Source organism: Brachycentrus maculatus, unplaced genomic scaffold, assembly GCF_059751285.1.
Source record: "Brachycentrus maculatus isolate JH-2025_06_01 unplaced genomic scaffold, ASM5975128v1 h1tg000004l, whole genome shotgun sequence".
Taxonomy (NCBI): Eukaryota; Metazoa; Arthropoda; class Insecta; order Trichoptera; family Brachycentridae; genus Brachycentrus; species Brachycentrus maculatus.
Window position 1 is genome coordinate 2,142,364 of NW_028280759.1, and position 23,760 is coordinate 2,166,123.

Consider the following 23,760-nt stretch of genomic DNA (forward strand, 5'->3'; position numbering starts at 1 on the left):
TTTAATATTACCCTGGACTGGTCCACGAAACGCAGGAATGATCACTTTGCCTTCATGTAAATAACGATAAAGATAATACTGCGTCAATGCGATGCAGTATCCTATGCACTATTAGGTGCAGATTAAGTTAGAACGAAGGCAAGAGGAAGTTATGTATTATTTTAATTAATTGATTCAGAAGTGAACATCGGTATTTGAGAATGATGCAGAAAGATAGATTCTAAGAGAAAGTTTTTTACCAAATGAAATTTGAATTAAAAATTTATTTCACATTGGCGTTGATGCTCGTGTGCGTGATGTCTCTAAATGACAAACTTGCATTCATAAAATGTCACATGTGGTAGTAAAATATCACCATCTCGTCGAACGTAGGCGAACCTATCACATTAATCCCATGATCTAATTTGACTCTTTTTCCTTCACCAAACCAGGAAACTGTCATCTGTTTGAATGTTCTTATTAATTGTGTTAATCCATGTGAATATTGTAATTGGTTGAATTTTGATCGATAATAAATTAACACCGCGTGACGTAATCGATAATATTTCCACTCGAATGAATTCTGTAAAGGGAACATAAGAACGTAGAAGTGTATGGAGTATTAAGCTCTTAAAATAAATGAACTGCGAAGATGGTGGTGGCATTATTTATTCATAAATTAAACACATTTTTAATAAAATACACTATTTTAATACAAACGGATGTCCCCTTATTTCTGCCCATACTATGAAAATAAGACAGAAATTAACAAAAGAAAATAAAGTGATATAGAATTCCAATTTTTTAAATTCATTTGTCATATCACGAGTGTTAAATTGTGAAATTTGATAAACCTAACATGTTAATTTATATTTTGTATCGTAAAATTTTCTTTAGACCACATATGAATATAAGTTAATACATTGTTTATCAATAAATTCAATCTATGTAAGAATCAATTAATCGGTAATATCAGCGTAGGCTGTATCGGGTTTAAGGCCTTTTTTCACGTTATAACCACGCCAATGATTATTATACAGCACGGTTATAATCTGTTCACATTCATACCCCTCCCATATTCTGTTAACAAAATTGTTATTTGCCTTGTCTAAGGCTGTTCAATAAATTGTTTAATTTATTCTCGAATCTTCATGTCAAATTTATTCTATAGACATGGGTTATCATTAATAAACATACTATTTCGATTTCGTAACATTTTACAAAATACAATTAAAAGATGGCTAAAAACAGAACACTTTATCCAAATTGAGAAATTATCATGAAAATTCGTTAAATTTCAGGACCTCAGAATTTATTTTATAAAAGTACCACTAATAAATAAAAATGGAAGTTCTATTCCCATCAAAATAATGTGTTTTGTTATCATCTGATCTATTGGTTCGTTAATTTAATGGTTTCGGATATTACATCACTTTTAATGGAAAACCAATGCCCTCGTATTGATTGCTAAATAGAAAATTTATTTTAATTTATTGTCGTGTAGGTTCATTATTATTATTCCGGTATATTTTATTGTTATCAGCTGTATAGTTCATGTGTCGCTTCTTCATAAATTCCTATGGAATCTGAAAAATAATAATCAGTTACATTTTATGATCTCATTAATCTATTCCGTTAGGTAAATTTGACAATTAAATCATTATGTTATTTATTTCAATGATAATTATTAATTGTTATAGTAAAAAAAACTGATGGAATATGGTGACAGGTTTGATAAATCTTGATTTTTAATAATCAAAAAAGTCTAAGTAAATCAAGGATTGTTAAGGAGAAAAAAATGTAAATGTTTAAATACGTAAATAAAATTATTGGATTCACATTATTTTGAGTGTGTACAACATAGTTCATAAATTAGGGTTTTTCCACTTAGGAGTTGTTTATATTGATATTTTGACATAAACGAAAAAGAATACAGTCTGGGTATTTACAGAGCATTTATGAAGGGGTCTGCTAGATTAAAAACTTACTCGACTCAACCATAAATGGTGCCGAGTACCTACTAACTAGTATGCAAAAGAAGGTCTCAAATAAAGCATAAATATAACTTCCGAAATTTGAGTACTGTGGTTGTCAATCATGGGTAGATTAGTGAATATTACATATGTATAAAGTGATCAGCTAAGCCAACCTATGATGGGTCGAAAATCCTGTAAATACCCAAGCTTCCGTATTCTTCATCGGTGTTGATATACTAATATATATTTATTGCACAAAAAAATAGTGATTTTTCCATTATTTTCAGAACAATACAAATTTTATTCCACCCAACTCCTTATAAACAAACACACATTAATGACTTATTTTTTCACATGGCATTGAATTAATAAACGTATCTCGTTTTATCTCTCACGTGACCATCAATATTCATTAAGCTTAAATGATAAATTCTTTAATTAATAAGTTCGTTCTTATTGATCTTGCTGTCATTCTGTTGTAATTTATTTGTAATAAGCGATTCGAAAACAAAAATGTAGGAATGTCATACTTAAGTTTTATTATTTATAAATTTAATAATGAAGGTACATACTTAAGTTTCTTATAACATTTCTGCTTCTCGAGAATTTTCTAATTACTGCCATCCATCTAAAGTCTCTGATGGACCCTGTCTCGTTTTAAAGAGAAAATTTGCAAATAATCACCTATGTGGGCATAAGCATCCTGGCGCCAAGAGATTTTTTATTTGTTTCCATTTAGGATTTGTTTCCATTCGTTTCCATTTAATTTATTTTTTATGTATCTATTTTTATGGTTAAGTATTTTAAGTACTTTACTGTTCAATAATGTGTATTTTTAAGTATTTTATGTAAGTATGAGTATTTATATTATAAGTATTTTACTGTTCAATTATGATACGGTAAAATACTTATTTTACATTATTTTTTCATAGTTTCAATATAGTATTACCAATATAACATTACAGCATTTTAAGTGTGTCCAAATCTTTGATCACAAATCTGGGTTTCATAAGAATAAAAAAAAACTGGTCAAATAATGAGTTAAATAAAAATTGTAAATCATGTTTCCAGGCGTCTCCCAGTTTATGAAATAATTCAGGAAGAATCTTACATACAGTTTCATAAGGGTCTCTGCTAAATAAAAAGCTTACTCAACTCGACCGGAGATTCTGTCGAGACCTCACATAAGAAAGAATGTGTCAATAGAATATACATACATATGTCCCAAGTTCCAAAAAATTGGGTAGTGTGGTTGTCGATCATGGAAAGAATGGTGAATGTTACACGTATTTAAAGTTATTACTTAAACCAGCTTATAAGAGGTCGTAAGCCCTGTAAATACCCAGACTTCTATATTCCTCTTCATCTATGCTGAGATGAAAAAATGTAGCACCATTAAAACATCCGTGTATAATCAGTAAACAATACATTAAAGGAAAATGTTAAAGTTTTTCTTAGCTTTGCAATGTGTATATATGATAAATTTATATTCAGTACAATTCAATGTTACACGTGATTACCATTCTTATTTACTCGTTATTTTGTATGTAAATGGCAGCAATAAGAATGCATTTTTCGTATTGATTCCCTGTTGCTTAAATCCGGGGGGTGTCTGCCTCGGAATTCTTCGGCATTGTTCGGCATTGATCGCCATATATAAATAATAAACATACTCGTGTATTTTTTTTACTACATACGCGTGGTTCATTCGTAATTAACAGTGCATTCGTCCGGTCCATATCGGGCGGCTGAAGACATTCGCCAAAGCCGTTGCGGCCGGTATTTGGATCTGAGCGGATTCCTGAGCGATACATACCGACCCATCGCGAGCCAATAAATCGATCGTTAATATCGTTAAGGCTTTTTTACCGGCACTTCTGTACGATATGGGCGAACTCACAAGCAATAATATGCCCGATAAAATGGAACTATTTACCTATTAGGCGTTTATGACGAACACAATTTTTTATATACTTTTCTTGCGTAAGAAGTCCTGAGGATGTTCGAACAAGTCATTTGTTTTACATGAATATAAAAAAAAAATGATAAAGAAATTTTCCATGATGATCTCCCATGTAAACAGTAAACATTTTGTTTAAGGCAAGTAATATTATTTCATTAATTGTTGGAAAATGATTCGGAATGCATCGAAACGCGTGTCACGTTAGATTTTAAGAAATACATATTGGTATTTTACAAAATAAAACTTTTTTTTTAATGTTATACTTAATGAACGATCATTTTTTTAAAGTAAAAACTTATTTTTTATTATGTGAGAACAAATATACAAATAAAATATTTTTTACCATAGAAATTTCTTCTCTAAACTTATTATGGTTCTACATACATTTCTTAGTGAAATCGCATATAAAATAATAATTTCGTAATCGAATATTTTACGATATCAGATTGGTCAATAACAAAGTGTACAGGTCTAAAAGATTGAAGGATTGTAATAAAAGCTTTTTTGCATTTTTCAATATTCAATTAAGTTTGATAGCTATTTGAAATGTTTTAAAAATTGCACCTACCACTATTAAACATTTACTCTCATCGAGTTAGAATCGACCCTGAAATGGTATTTTTACTTCACATTCAAGCGAGTACGAGTCACCAACTTACAAACGATTACTTCAGTAGTTTCACATACCACATAATATACTCACCTAAGTCGGCAGCTGATGTATGTAAAAGGCCTATCCTGTAGGTACCTGCACATCCGCCGCGAGTAGGTACTCTACATCATCTATAAATAGGAACCATTACAGTTTATAATTACCCTTCTTCTATGGACAAAATAATTGGTGACTCTACCATACTCTTTGGCTAGGTAAAGCGAGTAAACGGAATAAATACATCACGCACGTATTACTTACTACCTAGTATCACGTATATACTTGTTTCTGTGTTGTTTATTAGTAGGATTGCCTTTATTAGTAGGATTGTACATAAATATATTGAATTGCGAGCCGTTTTTCCCTCTACTTTTTATTCTGATGAAAGTGCGTAGTGTTCTTGGAATATGCGCACATAAGAAATTGTTTTCACTCATTACTTAGGCAATTAAAACGATTATTTGAATAAAGTTGACATATTTTATCTAAACAGCTATTTTATCTTAATATGATCAATAATGTGAACGGTTTTTTAAGTTTCACTTCCAACAACGTTATTTACAACGTTTTTTTTTATTATATATCAGTGAATAGGCATAAATTTATCGAAATTGATGTTGAGTGAATACCTGACGATTAGTTATTTATTATTATATCAATTAATAAAATGTTAATAAATACTACAGATGTCTTAACTTAATATGAAGCTAATATCATTTTCATATGATGGATGTCTGAGGATTCCAGGGCTTACGACCTGACATTTGGCTAGCTTAAATTATCACTTTACCCACTTGTGTAAGGGTCGCCGTTCTGCCAATTATTGATCATGCATGTTGCATTAATTGTTGAAAAATGTATTTATGCACTGTTGTTGGGACTTCTTTCGAATGTTAGCTGTTATTTTGAAAAATGTGGAATTTTGAGTATCGGTGCTTTCATCAGATGAGAATTTATAGCTTTCTATAGAATAAATAACAATACATTGTCAACAGATATTCAATTATAATTTTTTGATTTTAAAAATAAATTTATCATTTTCTTCACATATTTTTAATGAAACGCGATTTTTTCCTGTTGAAAATAAATAATCTTACCATATCAATATGTTGCTATATTTTAATATAAACAAGCAAAATAAATGGTGGTGTTAAATAATTTACAACATTTTGAGTGTGTCGAAATATTTTTTCACATAATCTGGATTATTTTCAATTATAGGAGTTATTTTCATGTTATTCATGCCCAGACTTCCATATTCTTCATCATCTTTGATGAGATGTCAAAAAATAGTCTTAAATCATAGTAAAAAAAATAAATATTTCAATTACTTTCATCATCACCTAATAATATTCTAAATCGTTGAATCTCCTAGTACCTAAGGACCGGTTTTAAAAAGCTTTTTTAAACTTCCGTTGCTTGCTTGCTGCCATTTTTATCTGATATTTGGTTAAACGGGCAATTTGATGTTTCACAAAAATTACTTCGGTTATCGATCAGTTACATTTCGGTATTCAAAGCAATTAAGAAAATTATATACTTTTTTGACAAGAAGTTTGCGATACTCACTTAATCTCAGAATAGTTCCAGAAAACGCGTTACGGTAAGATATTACTGGTAACAGTTTAAATCTAGTTGCGTTAACGAAACATGAATAAAGCTATGTATGTACAATCAGGGTAATAAAATCAACGCACGGTAAAATAGAAAGATTCTCTCATTCTCTCATTAATACACTGATCGTTTGTATAATATTATATTTGAATTTAATTTTCTTTAATGTACATTTTATAAACTTTTTTTTTCGAAATGATTTTATAATATCCTTGTACTTGCTGAAATTTTGAAAGAGCTTGTACGTCCTTTATCAAAAACAATGTCTACTATTTTTCTATTGGAATCTTTATAAAGGATTCAGATATCTTACATTATTTCAAATTGGTAATGAGATCCTCGTTTCAATTCAGCAATGTTGAACATTCATTCCTTTTTAGTAAAACTCCATTCCATGTTGTCTGATTTTTTTTACTTCTACATTTAGAGACTTTTCAATGCTCATGAAAGATTCAAGTGAAGGTACTTCCCAATATAGAACCATAAAATTCAGCTTTTTTCAAAATTTAAAATAATTATAATGCAAAAAAATACATAATTACTTTACGCAAAAGTTCATTCGTTGCATAATTCACTTTTTTCGATACACAGAAAAAAAATAAAGACAACTTGTACTAACTAAATCAAAATTGTTATAAACAGTTGGCATTTTGAACTCCATAGCCTATTGTTATTAATACAAACATTAATATTAACTCGATTTATGATTTTACTGAATTATATGATTTTCATGACATCTGTTTTGCCTTGTTTTATTGTCGAAAAAGATAAATACAGATATTTAAAAACACAATTTGTAAAGTAAAAGCAACATATTATTTTCCACACAGTTTGATAATGCTCTCATACAAGGCGAAACAGATGTCACAAAAATTATTGAATTCAGTACAATCAAAAGTCATGTAATTATCATGAACAACAATAAAAAAACCATTTATTTGAACTTACATAAATTCATAATAACTTTTTATAAAAGATGAATTATTTATTTAAATAATAGTGTTGTTATTGGATTAAAAAAACTTTGTATAGGATGGTACGTGGGACTATATAAGCAATTACAACTCAAAACTTTTACTAATTGATGATTATTTTTTATTTATTCTTATCATACTAGTATTGACCCTTATCCACATCCAATGGAAATCGAACCTGGGACCACCAGAATGGTGGACAAATACGGTTACCATTACACTATGGAGGCGTATAGTCTTATCATACCTCGTCATAAATATTATAAAAATTCTATTTATTAAAATTTTAGTCGTCTTTTTTTAATATTTCTTTTAAATAAATTTCAACAGCCTGACAGTAGATAATGGAAAGATATACATTTTTGAAAGTTTGTTATCAGAAAAAGTACATTTGTAAAATTCAATACAATGAGGCGTTTCTTGATTTCGAATGAAAGACGACATTTAAAAAATCAAATGATGTCAGACATTCATGGTTTATCTAAGCTTTTTATTCAATGTGTCGTTTATGGTAATCTTTAACACCAATAAATAACTTTATTCTCCCATTTTTATGCCACGCGAACAAAATCTTAATAATAATAAATGATAATGAGCACCATTATAATATCAACATACTACGACTTCATAAGAGCTTTTTAAAAAATATTTGCATAACCAAACGAATACATTATCCTTTATCTGATTTGAGAATATTATTTCATGTTTATGGTATAATTTTGATGGACGCTTCTGAACTACCCTTATCTCATATTCTGGCACGCAACCGCTGCATTTTATCAATTGTACTGCATTCGTTGCATTTTTCTTGCTGCGCCTGCTCACAAGTAGGTACATATTACATACAATGGACGGATCGTATTTTTTCCCATTCGCTCGAAATGCCCTTCACAGAAAGGCAATACTGACAGAATGGTGGATTGATAAATTTTCTTCGAGATTTTATCGAAAACCGAGACATATCGACCAAAAATGCATATACTTGAAAGTTTGTAAGAAATACGAATATGAACGAAAATCAGGACTCAAATAATAAACTTTTATCTTGATATCTACTTATTTCCATGGTTTTGGTAACGAAGAATATAGAAAAGATTAATGAAATCTTTTATATTTTTGAAATATATTGTTTGAAAATTGTGCGGAATGCATCGAAATACGTGTCACAATAAATTAGAAGAAACTGTGGTATTTACAGAGTAAAATATATATAATTATTTATTTATATAGATGTATATTACAACATCGTATTTAGTTTAAAATGAATTCTCATTTTCAGTAACGAATTACTTCCCCCGTAAGGCGTACACAAAGCACTGTTTGTTTTTTTTATATATAAATATTATTGTTTGTATATTGTGATCTTTCAGTAAAATAAATATTTGGTTAAAAATGGAATTTCAGTAAATATTGATATTGTTTTGGTATGATATTCTTGCAAAACTTTTAATAAAATTTAAAATCTTATTCATAAAGGTCTCAGCAAAATAAAAACTTATGTATGAAGAAATTCATTGAAAGATTAAAATACAGCCGTCGAAATTTAAGAAGTGTGGTTGTCAATTACGGCTAGAATGGTGAATGTTACACTTGTATAAAATGAACACTTAAACCAGTATATAATTGATCGTAAGCCCGGTAAATACTCAGACTTCCATATTTTTCTTCATCCATGTTGGATTATTAATATTATATTTAGAAGGAAAAAAGGTACTAAGAAAACGTAGTCAGCAAGTAGAAGTGTCTAATTTATTTAGCGTAATTGATGATTGATATGTTTTACATACATGCGTACATTAAAAAAACTTTACCTCCATCTAATTTAAAGACTATTTGAAATTATTAGTACATCTGATATTCGATATGTCAAGTAGCTCTTATGTAAAGTGATCTCGTATATTTTTATACGTCCGGGAAAGATAAAAACTAATGCGTAGATATCTACATATATGTATAATATTATGTGTGTATCGACGCATTTTCTCGAGTGTGGAAACAACCTTATTATTATAATTTGTTATACGACCTTAAAAACCTTTCGGGAATACAAATTACACATAATAATAAAAAATTACCATTGTACAAGCCTTTCGTCTATAAATTTTAATTAATTATTTATATTAAATCGATTGGGTACTTTGCTACAAAAGCGATTATAATCTAGCTCCAAATGGAATATGGTTTTACAGCAGGCATGCTTCTCAGGTACTGTGTACTGAAATTATGCGTAGATGGACGAATGTGGAAGAGGCGAATATTTTTGGAAAGACGGATTGGTGCGGCGTTCTATTCTCTCTGCCTACCCCTACGGTGAATCGACGTGATGATTAGTTGGTTAGTTAATTAGTTTTTACCACAATTTTTTTTAAATATATATTACCCTGAAGGTGGCCTCTTGGATGCTGCTAGATTAAATTTTTTTTAAATATCAACCAAACTAGAAAAAAATATATCTTCCATAATCAACAGCTTCCGTTTTCATAGTATTGTGGCCAAACTCTTTATTTATCATATTGGAGCTCCCGGGTCGATTTCTGGGCCAATCATTAAAAAAATGAAGTTTTTTTTTATTTTCATCGGTATCTGAAGCGCAGGACTAATCACCTTGCTTCCATGTAGAATATAAATGATCGAATTAACACTTCATCAACTCGACTCAGTACCTTGTGCACCACTGTATGCGAATGAGGGTCACAACAATAATCATTAACAGTAATGGTGATGATCTACATGTATATTTATGGTAATAATATAGATTTATTTCTCCTTTCACAATTTATTTAAAAAAATTATAGTAATTAAAAAAATAATAATTACAAAAGAAGTTGATAATGGTTAAATGAACTATAAATTTATTTAAAACAAACCAATAAATTCTTGATGAACGTGGAACGAGGGGCTTTGTAGGTAGCAATTTTAAAAGCTTAAAAGGAAAAAAAAATGTTAAAAATAAAAGCAGATTCGAATGATTTTACCATGCCAGTAAAACAATGCAAAGCACTTTTCTGCTTGAACAACATAAATATTTATAATGGCATTGCAATACAATTCCATTTTTTTAAACTCAAATATACCCGATTGTTTTTTTATACAATGTCCGTCGAGCTAATGTAAATATCTTTAAGCTGAGATCTCAAAAATATAGGGTCTCTCATCTTAAAGTAAAATTTTAATACTGCATCAGTTCAAACTAATTCGGGAATGTATTGTATTTGCCGAGCCACATGACGAAATTTCTGCATGTTAAAATCGGCCCTTGGAGTAGCCACAAAAATACCGAGCGTCTTCTAGTTTATGTTCAACTGAAATATTTATTTAGTATTTCATTCAGAAATAAACATGGTTAAATTAATGTGAATATTCATCTCAAAATACGCGCAATTTGTTTTATTTATCTTTAATTTTTTTGGCTGCGTACTTCGGATAAGTTGAAGTGTTTTATGTAAGTAAGGTAACGTATAATGTTAATCTAATAAATTATGGTTTCTACGGGCATCCAAGCATGCCGTGCTTTTAAGACATTATGTTAATTTTACTGCGTTAAATATTTCTATGATGAAAAGTAACTAATCACGCGAGATTTTTTAGCCATTATTTTTCAACCTGACAGTAGAGGAATAAATTACCACAAATTATATAGAATACGGTGGCTGTTAACGTTTATCAATAATGTTAATAAATCGATTTTAAACCCGGGCATCAGAGACCGAAAGGAGAATATCGCTTCTTGAGAGTTTTCTCTTATCCGCTGCTCGACTTGTCGGACATTGATTGATTCCCGAGTCGCCAACTTGATCTCTGATTAAAACATCTCATAACTCCTCTGCGCTCCTGTGAACAACGCAAGAGAAACGAGGTTTTTTCGGTTTTGTTACGTATTGTTTATCTTCTGGATTTGAATGCTCGGCTGTTCGTTTTCCACATCACGGGATTCTGATTTTAATATTCAAGGTGATAAGAAGAAGCGCAATGGTCGAGAGAGGAAGATAGTACTAAAGAAGTGCAAAACGCCATATAGCAATTAGCATAATCCGCCGATTTGTAAGCTGTTTCGTAATATTTCCAATGATGACAGTCGGAGCTGAGTCGCTCGAAAGTTCCTATGACTAAATTTATTTCGTCTATAAAATCAGTTGTATCATTTGTGGGAATCTTTAAATTGAAGTCGGAATCAAAGGGCAAGCCGCCACTCTGTACGGCGACCGGGAAATACAAACGATGTCAATTTGGATAATGTGTTTAGACGTCTTGAGTTACTGTAAGTAATACGTAGACTGATGTCAAACATTTTATCTAAACTCTCTCTGCCTCTCTCGGATCCTCGTAGTACCTGACTTATATATATACATGTATTATATTACGGTTTAACCTTTTGTAATGTGAATTAGTGTCACTTTGTGAAACTAAGACATGCACTGTACATTATTGCTACATCTAGTTAGGCAGTATTCAGTGCTTTTGTTTTATGTTTTACTTTACAACAAAAAGTGTAGGTATGTTACAAAACGAATAACCGGAATTTCATCCCCTAACTCTACCCTATTCAAAATCTTCATATTTTCTTGTAAATCAATCACGCTCAAGACTCAAAAAAATATATGTCTAAACCCAAAACAAATGTAATCTCATTCATTACGTTCATCTAAATTTTCAAGACATTCGTAGTATGTATATATGTACAACTACTTAAAATTAAATATTTTTGAGTGCTTTAAAGAATATTCATATTAATTAATATACTTAAAATTACGTTAAAACACGAATTATTGTTTTAATAATGCTATTCATCTTGCACTATTATAACTAGTTACGTTTGTATATATATATGTATATATGTGTGTTACTAAAAATTAAAAAAAAAACTCATTTTTGCTGCTGTTGTTAGAAATGCACGTATTTTAATTATATTTATAACAATAAAATTAATGCAATTCTTAATCATACTCTTCCGTTTTCATATGATTTATGCACTCAAGAGTGTGAGAAATAATTCGAGGGGAAAAAAGTACAAATGCCATTAAAAAATATTGTAAACTAACCAATTCATTACGCAAGCTCACAAACTAAGAAATGGCTGTGTAAATGGCGTACTTAGTCATCAAAAATTATATTTAATCATATATATGTATTATTACAATTCAATCGCGATTCAAAACATATTATTCGACAGATTGAAAATTTAGCAAAAACGAAACATTAGCATCGGGAAATTTACAAATACCGCAGCTATTAAAAACATAGCCAATATAATAATTTATATGCTACTTTATCAAAAGAAAATAAAAAATCAATTTGCATTCTATTACATTTTAATCTGTTTACTTCATAATCCAATCTTTGCTTCTTTTTTTAATCAATCCATATGTAAATATATTTTTTTATTATTGTGTTTCAAATTTCCTCTTTTGCATATTAAATACTTATGTATTTCATTTTCATATTATATAATATATGATTGAGTTTTAGGAAATACATTGTAGTAATTCAATAACATTTATTGTTTAATTTTTTAACAAATAAATTCAATATGAAAATAAATTTACGTAATGGAAGATTTTTTTGTGAAATTATAATGTTTTAATTTATCATCTAATTGATTTTGGTATCCTTGTTCGAGTAGCTTCCTAACCAATCACAGATTAAAAAATATACGTTCCCCGCTGCGTAAATTATTATAATAACAAAAAATTTCAATAGTAAAATATGTGGCTGAATTCGTCATAAGAAGAAAATTAAAATTTAACATTAAAATTACCTTAACTTTTTTCTTTAAAAATTAGAAGTTTGCTTAATACAAACAGGACTTTATTATGTTCTATGAGTACTTAATCTACGAAATTACAATTAATAGTTAAAACTTAAACGCAACTCATTTAAATTATTTAGTTTTAAATCACTTAAAAACAACTTTTCCAATATCATTTATATGCAAAATACAAATAAATAAAGGATATTTCTACAATGGTAATTTTTATGGATATGAAAAAAAAATATTACGTTGTTTAGTTTAAAAGATCATGTTTTTTCGTATCTCTTAATAACTTTGAAGAGTGAGAAATATCGGAGGTATTTTTTTTCAAACAATTTCCCGTGTTTTATTTACACTTATATTTTTTTTCAGATACTCACCCTGCGGATTCAAATACAACCTGGAAAGCCCTATCAGCAGCTCACAGCGGCGGGAAGATGACAGGATAACATACATAAACAAAGGACAATTCTACGGCATATCACTCGAGTACATACATGATCCAGATAAACCAATAAAGAACCAAACAGTCAAGGTAGGAATCATCAATTTACCTCCATTTACATTAGGTCTCCATAAGAACTTCCAGTAGATTCCAATAGAACAAACCAGGGCATATTCATTAATGAAACACACATTTAGCTACCGTGCTGAAGTTTCTGGGCTCGATTTCCAGGGGAGTAAAAATACTAAATGTGTGTTTTTTTACTAAAATATTTACTTAATATTACCTACCCTGGACTAGCACCTGAAACGCAGAACTGTTCGCCTTGTCTTCATGTAATAAACGATCAAATTACATCAATTTGATGCATTATGGGATGCAGATAATGGTCAGAAGTATGTATATAAACATGTATATGTGTTTCTTATACAGTTGTATCAACATTTTGGCTATCCAAACTTAAAACACAGTAAGGGAGATTTTTTGTAGTAGGTACGTTTTTCTTGCATTTTTGGAGTAAGTAGAATCTACTTAGTTTGGACAGCCGATTTCATAAAATGAACACGCTTAAAATATTCGTACACGTAAAATTACAAGTAAATCAATTAAAATTTTATTATTTATTCAAAGCATACCAAACTACAATCTAATTGACAAGTTTTAATTCAGTAATGCTTGTTTTTGTCCAATGGTATAAAATTGTGAATGTGTCGGATTTTATTAATGATTTTTTTTTAACATTAAGGAATAATGCGTAATTGTTTTCGAATACCGTAATCCGATTTATTAAAATTAAAATATATCAAGTGTTTATTAAGGTTACTCAAATACCAAAGATTTGCATATGTCATAAAATAATTATGCAATATCTTTATATGGTAGGTAAACATTTTCAAGCTTTAGGAATATGTCAATCAACAATACATTAGATTATTAGTTATTTTTTAATTATAATTGAGTGATATTTTTTTTATTTATTGTTTCAATAAATCTTGAATCATTTCTTTTAAAACCGTTGTGCCTAAACCAATCTTTCGTTTTTAAAAATTAGTATTCTCTGGGTTTTTCAGTAAAACATTTTTGAATTCTTTTTAGTTTCCCTCTTTTTTAAAATGTGTCAAAATTTGATCGAAAATTTCAATTAAGTAACTTCAATGTAAAAATGACAAATATATATTGGAAATTCATACTGCATTTCAAATATACTAACGCCATTTTATACAACGAGACTTCATTTATATTAGCTTCCATGTCACGGTTAAAAAAAATTCCCGTTTCTAAGTTGTATGATCAATAAAATGCGTCTCAAACATCAAACGATATCATTATGATCATGTAGTTACAGTTATATTTTTCTTGCTTGTTAGTACATTTTTTTACAATTATTAATAGTTGTGTAACAGGTTTCTCATATATTTTATGACTCATCAATACGTCAATTTCTGACGAGGGAAACTCGAGCAGAAATTTTTCTCAAGCGTTGAAAAAAACTCAATAAAATAATTTATGAATTAAACTCATATAAGTATGTATTTTACTTTGTAAGTATTTGACGTACAACGAGCGTAGAAATATTATGATGGCAACAAGACCAGATGTATACAAAAATGTTTTTGCAACCGTTCTAACTCCTTAATAATTTTTTAATAAATTCAAAATATTATATTTTAGTTTTTTTGTTTCGATTTTTATTAATTCACAGGTAGTCATAGACAATAAGCTTTGTATTTTTTAAATATAATAAAAATACCAGACTCTCGTTAAAATCACGTTGAAATTTTTGTAAGCACATTTTTTACCATTTTTTATAACAAGTTTTCATTCATTTAAAAAATTATTTTCATACGATTTTATCCAATCTAGACACCCTGCTATTCTCAATATTCTACAATATACATAAACAACTACACAAATTATATGCTAGCATATAATCATTTTAAAGTATCCACATATTTCTCTATGATAAGAACTATAGACGCATTACTAGAAAACTGGTTATCTTGCAAAGCTCGCGATGTAATTTTCTAAATTTCTATATCATTAACAGACTGAAAAACAGCTGGATTAATTGATTTTTATAGCCAATACTCTTCAACTTCATGTTTAATCCGTAGCAAATGAAATTAATCCTTTCTAATATATTAAAACGAAGATTTGATCCAAACTTATAAAGTTATTGGAGTTTATATTGAGGTTTTTAATGTATTATTTTATTTTAAAAACATTTTATTTTTACAAAGCGATTGGAATTGCGTTTTAAATTCTCATGCACACCTGCTTACATATATATGTACTTCCATATATTCTCAAAAATATTCTAAATATGTTTTATTTAGTAAATAGCACTATTTGTTAAAACTTATTGTGACACGTGTTTCAATGCATTCCGCGATTTGAAAATGATGCGGAATATATCGAAATACGTGTCACAAAAGATTTTAAGATATAGTAATTTCCCAAGTATAACATAAAATAAAAAATTGATAAATTTTCCCACAATGTGACTTCCGAATTAATTAATGAAAAAAACATTAATTTTCAATAGAATCTTACTTACTATCGTTAAAAAATATGTACATTTACTCGTTCAAAAATAATTAGCATGTTTTAACATTGAATAATATAAAACCAGCAAGGTAAAATAATATAATAAAACTACTACACATTTTTGATACATGGTATTTTTGCCTACTCAGCAGAAAATCGGAAATGTAACGAAAGCGTAAGGATTTTCATAAAATCGGTTGAGAAATGCTCTCTTTTTGTCATATTATTTCGTTAGTTGAAAATGTGTCTACATTGGCAGTTTGATGCACTTGAAAGTGCAAGGGCGCAGTGTCACCTTTAGAAAGCAGCCTCGGGCAGAGCGGGTTGAGGCGGACATGTCCATATCTAAGCGTAACACAAGTGCATAATGAAATTTTACACATTCTTTAGTAGATTTCTTACAGAAACTCGATTCGTACTTTGCGTACTCACATCTCCGTGGAGGAATGATGCTGACGGCTTTATAGCCAGGAGATATTCAGACAATAACCATTTAATACATTGTAGCAAACGCATTTCTTTTGTATTCTTCTCTCCTTCCTTGTCAACACCTTATAATTCTTAAGACACTAAAAAATGTCGATGTTAAATTCTCTAAATACAAGTTGATCAAGTTTATACCTCTTATTATATTTGAATTATTGTTTTTATAATATGAGCTTAATATACGTAAATATTTACCCCTAAAAACGATCACAATATTGAAAATTTCAAACATAAACAAGCGATTTCACAAAGTGAAATATGTACATAAATAATTAACAATTTAATGAATTCCAAATTTTTAACGGTTGAAGAATGATAAGTCACTCCCAACTCTCTTTGGTAAGTCATTTTGTCATTGTAATACAATAGTATTTTCGTGTCACTTCAAAATACAACTAAAATTTTATTTGAAAAATCATCTCGTAGTTAAATGATTGGCTTTCACATATTTATTTATTAGTTAACAGCCGAACTTCATTCCATGTTTTTTTTTTCATTCTATTAAAGTCAGAAACATAAACGATACGCTGAAACGACCGATTACTGTGTCATTAAGTTCAAATAAAAAACAAACAAAAACATCTTACCGTGCCAATATTACGTTTTTTAAAAAGCTCCTTAATTGAACGCCTTACGCAATTTTTCATCGAAATCGTATAATGAATATCGTTGATATCTGTGTCAAATTTTGGAAGATATATATGATCGAATGCAATATGGTATAAATTATTGTAGATTTTTAACGCTTCTGGGAAAAAATGTAAATCCGGGACACATTTTCTAAGATCACATCACCTATCACTCTTTTTATAGTACGCCAACATTCGATTTTATCAAGCTTTATTAATTTATAATCCTTCTTGTATTTTATTATCTACATTATTGACATTTAAGATGTTTCCAACAGCGCTTACGTCTCCTATAACTTTGCGAATCAAATACATATATTTAAAATTTGTCGAAATATATCTATGAATATTCATATCGGCATTAAATCAATACTTTGTAATTCTTTAGGTTATAAAGTATTGTATCGTGCAATAACAATTAATATTCACGTCTTAAATTACAAATAAAGTAAAACTCAGTAGTAATATTATGTCATGCAAATTCATAAATCTTTTTTTAATGTAGCAAACATAAATTATAATATTATTTATGCGTTGTTAAATAATTAAGCATATAACAATTTAAAGATTTCCTTAAGAGAACATGTGTGTCTAAATTGAAAGGAAAAAAAACTTGATTTTATCGTTGTTTGCTTTATGTTGTCCTTGCGAGTGGGAAGATATACTAGAAAACTTTTGATTGTTAATATTAAAAATTTCCACATAAATAAATATTTTTTTAATATTTATGAATGTACATGTTTTCAACCCCTGCCGACGAATTAAATTAATAATAATTATTATTTTTAAAAGTTGAAAATATTAAATGGATCAGATGAGGCGCCCTCGGGCCGATCCACGTTATTTCTATGCAAAAATGGAAATAGAGGAGTAGGACGATAATAGCGATGGCTATACCCATAGTCGTATAAGATTTTAAAAGTTCTATACTATTCGTATCTTTTAGTCAAAAAGATAGGCATATCATACTATATATATTTTCATTTACTTATTTCAACGTTAAGAGTTTTCATTTTTCAGAATTATAATAACGTCATTTTGCCGAAAAATTTACAAATACATGTATTTTTTTTTTAAATTTATTAGAACGTTTATATCAACTAAATTACTTTTTTGGTACCAAATTTATTCGTGACGAGATTTTATTTCATATTAGAACATTTTTATTAAACATCCAAATTATGTCATTTTAAATTTATTATGACTTATGACACATAATAAATACAATTAATGTAATATCATGATTTTTATCCTTACTTACTCGCACCACATCTTACCGAATTTCGCACACATCTTACAGAATTTGAATATTGCAATTTTAAATTTTGAAAAAGGCATCAAGAACAAGAGCGCGCAATCAGAGAGCACGAACAGTTAAAATCTTTATAGTATTATTGTTTGTGGGACCAACATACATATAAGAATGTAAATAAGTACAATAGTACGTTGTAGAGAACACAAAATTAGCACTGGAAAACATCGAAAACTTATTAGTGCTAAAACAATTTGCCGTCAATAATTTATTACCCCTTTCTCGATAAATAAAAAAGCTTTATCTACGAAACAAAGGCAGATTTATCAAGCTTTTGTTTATGAAAGTTCTAACTAAGTTACAACTCTCGTTCAATTGTTCTCTGGATTTATCGTCCATGTTCAGGTCTTGCAGCCAATCAAAGTAATTTAGCCGCCATGGTCCATGGTAACCTTGTACTGTGCTCTGTGGGTACCATGATACTGCGGGCACAGATGGACTCGGGATCTATAGGTATGCGTACACACGTGTACTGGGTACCTTCCATCAGACCCGTTTGTAGGTATTGTGACGTACAATTATAGTATGAGAATCATGATACATAAATTTATATCCTACAATAGTTTCCATTTTACTTCCTCTTTTAGTGACCCTTATCGGCACTCTCTAGAGCACAGGATAGTGCGTTGGATTGATGCAGTGTTAACACGGTTGTTACGTTAATAACACGTTATATATTTATTAGTGATTTTTTAATATTATTTTGACTATGAATCGAATATAATTTAGGAAACCAACTAGTACCACGGAAGAAGAAAAAATAATACAACCAATATTCGTTTCACTACAAATCTGTTAGTTTTGACTGCTTTTAACCTTTCCAATGAAAAATTTAGCTTAAAATAATAAAAAAAATCTCATGAATTTTTTTTTGCTTATATTTATGCACATTTTATTAACATTATAAAATTAAACTCCAACTTTCCTTTCAACCACTTTTATTTTTGGCATTGCTTTCCAACCGGTTTCAGCAAGCACCTTGTCATCTTCAGGGTGGGTATTTACATTTCTATCCCTAAAGATAACAAGGTGTTTGTCGAAACCGGTTGGAAAAAGTAGCATAAATAAAATTGGTTAAAAACAAGGTAAGAATGTTATTTTATAAAGTTAGTAAAAATATAATTATTGTTCAAAATTCAAAGGATTTATAAGCAAAATATCTAACGAAAATGCCATTTAATTTAATATTAGGAATAAAGTGTAGGTCCACTTTTTTTACGTGTGTATGCACAAATTGTGTGTATTGTTTAATATGCTCATATTATGTATTTTGTGTCTTTTATTCTTTAAATTTTAAAGAATCGTGGATTCCCAATTAAAAGTTCGGTTAAAAGCAATATTTCTCTTAACTGGGTGGTCATCATTTTGTGATGCCGATATTAATCTATGACTATAATCTATAAATTCATATGTATTTCTTCAAGCTTTTTCAAAATTAATATTGTTTTTTTTTTTATCGCAGGATTTTAATGATTTTGTTTATCTTATTCCTTGGTGGTAAAAATAATTAGAAAAACATCCAGTTGTTAATAAATATAATCGTTAGCTATAAGCAATATTTCAACATTTTTTCTAAGCATGTTTGGAACATCCCGCGGTGAGGCGTATATTTAATGTTGCTTCTAATGTTCATACTGAACATTTCACCAGTTTAGCTACCTGATATTGTGGTAACTGAATATCTATAAATTTATAGGAAACATAATATTAATTGAAAGTCAATTTTATTATTTTATTTTAAATATATGTAAAATGGATGCTTAATGATTTGTACCGTGTACTTCAACAGTTTATTTCAGTCCGCCTCCGTTGTGTAATGGTTAGCGTGTTTAGCTACCGTGCTGGAGGTCCCGGGTTCAATTCCCAGGTGGGTCAAATAAAAATAAGTGATTTTTTTGGTGTGTCCAAATCCTTGTTCAAGCGTCTCCCGGTATGTAAAATAATCCATTAAGGATCTTGATAAATGCCTAAATGACAAAAAAGATTTTAATATATGTTACTTCGGCGGTGGACAAATTGTCCGCCTCTGTAGTGTAATGGTCAGCACGCTCGGCTACCATTCTGGAGGTCCCGGGTTTGATTCCCAGGGGGGGTCAAATAAATATAAGTGATTTTTTTCACTGTGATATTTATTCAATATTACCCTGGACTAGTACCTGAAGTGGAGGGTTGATCACCTTTCCTTCATGTGTCAAGATGCAGTGCCCTATGCACCATCGGGTGCAGATGAGGGTTTGAAGAAGATGTTGATTGTTGACGAATGTGCGGCAAAACGTTGTATGATAGATGTTAGAATGGTGATATAAAGAAAGAATGCAAGGCTGAGATAAGCTTTATAGATAAAATTAAGAAAGGTGTGTTAAGATGGTTTGGACATGTGAATCGAATGAGTGGAGAAAGGATAGTAAAACAAATTTATGAGGCGAATGTGGTTGGTAATAGAAGACCGAGGAAAACTTGGGATAATCAAGTATTATATTTCTAATACTTACTCATAGTCAGGTCAGGAGTCAGAATAATCGGTGAGTATGTACGAGGATGCATGAATATGGAAGAGGCGAAGACTGTTTACAAAGACAAATTGGTGTGGGATTCGATTTTCTTTGTCAATTCTGCGGAGAAGTCTTGTGATTGTTAGTTTAGCTTTATACTGTTTTAAGTCTCATAACTGTCACTTTGAAATTAGGTAAGTGAGATAAAAGACTTTAAATTTAAACAAGTAGCTACATATCTGTGGTATATCTACCTAGTAATTTAAATAAAATGTCAAACGTGAAATCCATTTCTAGAGCATAGATTATATCCAATTCACCCGTGATATTTTCCTATTACGAATCTTCAGAAGTTCATAATATGTGGTTTGGGAACCACACATTTATAAATCAATCATCGGTCGTCTCAATCTCATTCTAAATTTTTATTTTGGCCATGATTTAAAACCCGCATTTTTTGCAATAACCCTCATTAAAAAAAATGCTATACAATTTGTAAAAGAATTGTATAACATTGTAAATAAAATACACCCTTTTGAAATTCACAAAGTACATGAATTTTAACTTTTATCCATTCTATCCTCAAGTATATTTTTTTTGGAAATTTTCTGAAAAAGTTTTATTACCCCTTTCAATCACAGTAGCAGTTGTCAATCAAAAAAGATTATCAGCCACTTCGTGACCGTATATGATTGTTAGAAGGTTACGTTCGCAGGAAGTATCGTATTCACAGTTAAAAATTAGATTGATCACATTCGATACATTTATACATACGAGTGTATAAGATGGGTTCCCAATTCTTTTACTTGCAGTCTTTGAATACGTCGATAGGTTAATGTGTTTGCGACACGGTATCTTAAAATGACAGCTAGGAAATGGAGAAAAAAAATCTAGAAATAAATAGAGTGTTCTGAAAAACAAATAATATTATTATATTATTTGTCTCATTATAGGGCCTTAATAACATAATGGGCAGCGGTTAAATCCAGTATAATCAAATCAAATATAATGTTCAATATTTTGTGTTATTTTCGTTAAAATATTTATATAGAGGGTTCTCTCTCTTGTCTTTCTTGATATGCTCTGAGTATCTCATTCAAGGAAGTTGAATCTTAAACCTTATCATATAGGGATAGTCCCACATCAAACACATTCGTATCGTGTCATAGACGTGTGTGTCAACCACGATTAAGGGGTAATATGTCTGTATTCTACAAGTGCTCACAAAAATCAAATATTGCATTTACATATATGCTGGTAATATCATTATTTTCCCCAAATGATAGAAAGATACATCTTGATACTGAGCACTAGATCAATAAAGATATAACTAATCTGATGCTGTATTATAATTGGTTTTTATTATTTCTTGAAAAATGCTTCTTAGAATCAATTATAATTCTCTCAATATCTCATACGTCGACAGGATGCAACAATCACAATACTAAGATGTCTAATTATCATTGATAACGGGAATAGAGAAAAATGCGAAATTATGTAAAACTGTATATAGTTTAATGTTTTGCAGTGATTGTTTTATTATATTACCAGAAAAATCAAACAGACACGTCTCCTTTTGTTTTTATGCCCCTCGAATGTAATAAAAACTTATTTGCATTAGACATAAAAGGCATCATAACATTTTTCTTGTCGCGGTGTGATGGACAAAGAAGACGTCACATTTGTGCTCGACATTTGTGTTTATCCTCTCTCCCATCTGCTGCCCGTGGAATGGAGATTAATGACTTCTGCCTCCTATATCAATCTTTCTCGTCTGTAAGTATTAATCACTTTCTATAATAGAGTCCCCCTAACGCTGTATACTTAAAATTCGCTAGACAGGATTTAGACATTTACAATAGTCATTCTGAAGGGCATATGACGCATCAATAGGTTGACATATTGTGTGTTCGTGTATAATACCTCAATAATTTTATTGAGGTATTATTTAGGTATTCAGCGTTTTAACTGTGTATACTGGCTTCATATAAGTATACTTACTAAAAGTTTTTAAAATGCCTACATAGATTTTTTTCATTTACACTTTTTTTTTAAATCAGTAAATAAGTGCATTTTTTAAACTTTTTTTCATTTAACCCTCAATGGTGCATAGGGTACTGCATAGTATCGGCGCAGTGGTTTCTTGACACAAATGTAATGTGATCAGTCCTGCCCTTCTGGTAGAAGTCCAAGATTATTTAAAATAAATATTTCTGTGGAAAATTATTACGGTTATCACCCTGGGAATCGAACTCGAGACCTCCAGTACAATAGATAAGGATAATACCAAAATACTTTTGATCAAAGAAAGGATTTCAGGTGAATTGATTCGGCCATATTCGAATTATAATAAATATATTAGCGAAAATTAATTTAATTAATAAATATTGTTCAAACAATGATCCATTATGATGTAATTTGCACCACTTCATATTAAAAAACGAAATTTTCTTTTTTGACGTGTACCTTATGTTTCACTTATATCTTTAACTCCCCTTTTAAACAAAAATGATAAATTTACCATTTAAAATGAAATAATGCACATTGCACGTTGCACAATCATGCAACAGTAGTTTTGCATACGATGTAACACGATGCTGTCGGCTTGAATAATAGAGAAGAACTTATAAAAAGATAAACGTCATTAATTCGTATAATGTTGGGAAAGATTCACACGCTTTTCTGGTGATTTATTTGCATCTCATTATAACGGTATTGAAATTAATTATTATTAGAAGTTTATAGCGTTTTTTAAACACACTACTTATGTTCATATTAATAAACTATTTTTGTCAGTATAAGACATTTTTTGTACTTTGTATATATGGTACAATTTAGGTTCTTACAATTTTACTTTATATCAACATTATTTGAAATGACTGCATGAAAAATAAACGGTAATGATAATATTAAAATAATATTTGCTATCCAAATAAAAATGT

At 29.6% G+C, this 23,760-nt stretch overlaps 1 protein-coding gene across 6 annotated transcripts in view; it reads left to right on the plus strand.

The window, feature by feature from the left end:
* The window catches only part of LOC148313922 (protein grainyhead-like), a 416,627-nt gene that overhangs the window by 348,810 nt on the left and 44,057 nt on the right, over positions 1-23,760 (plus strand). For all 6 annotated transcript variants that reach the window (XM_088276669.1, XM_088276879.1, XM_088276756.1 and 3 more), the window contains one exon: positions 13,280-13,442. In XM_088276669.1, the coding sequence (XP_088132795.1) occupies positions 13,280-13,442 (163 nt within the window). The remainder of the gene's footprint in view (positions 1-13,279; positions 13,443-23,760) is intronic.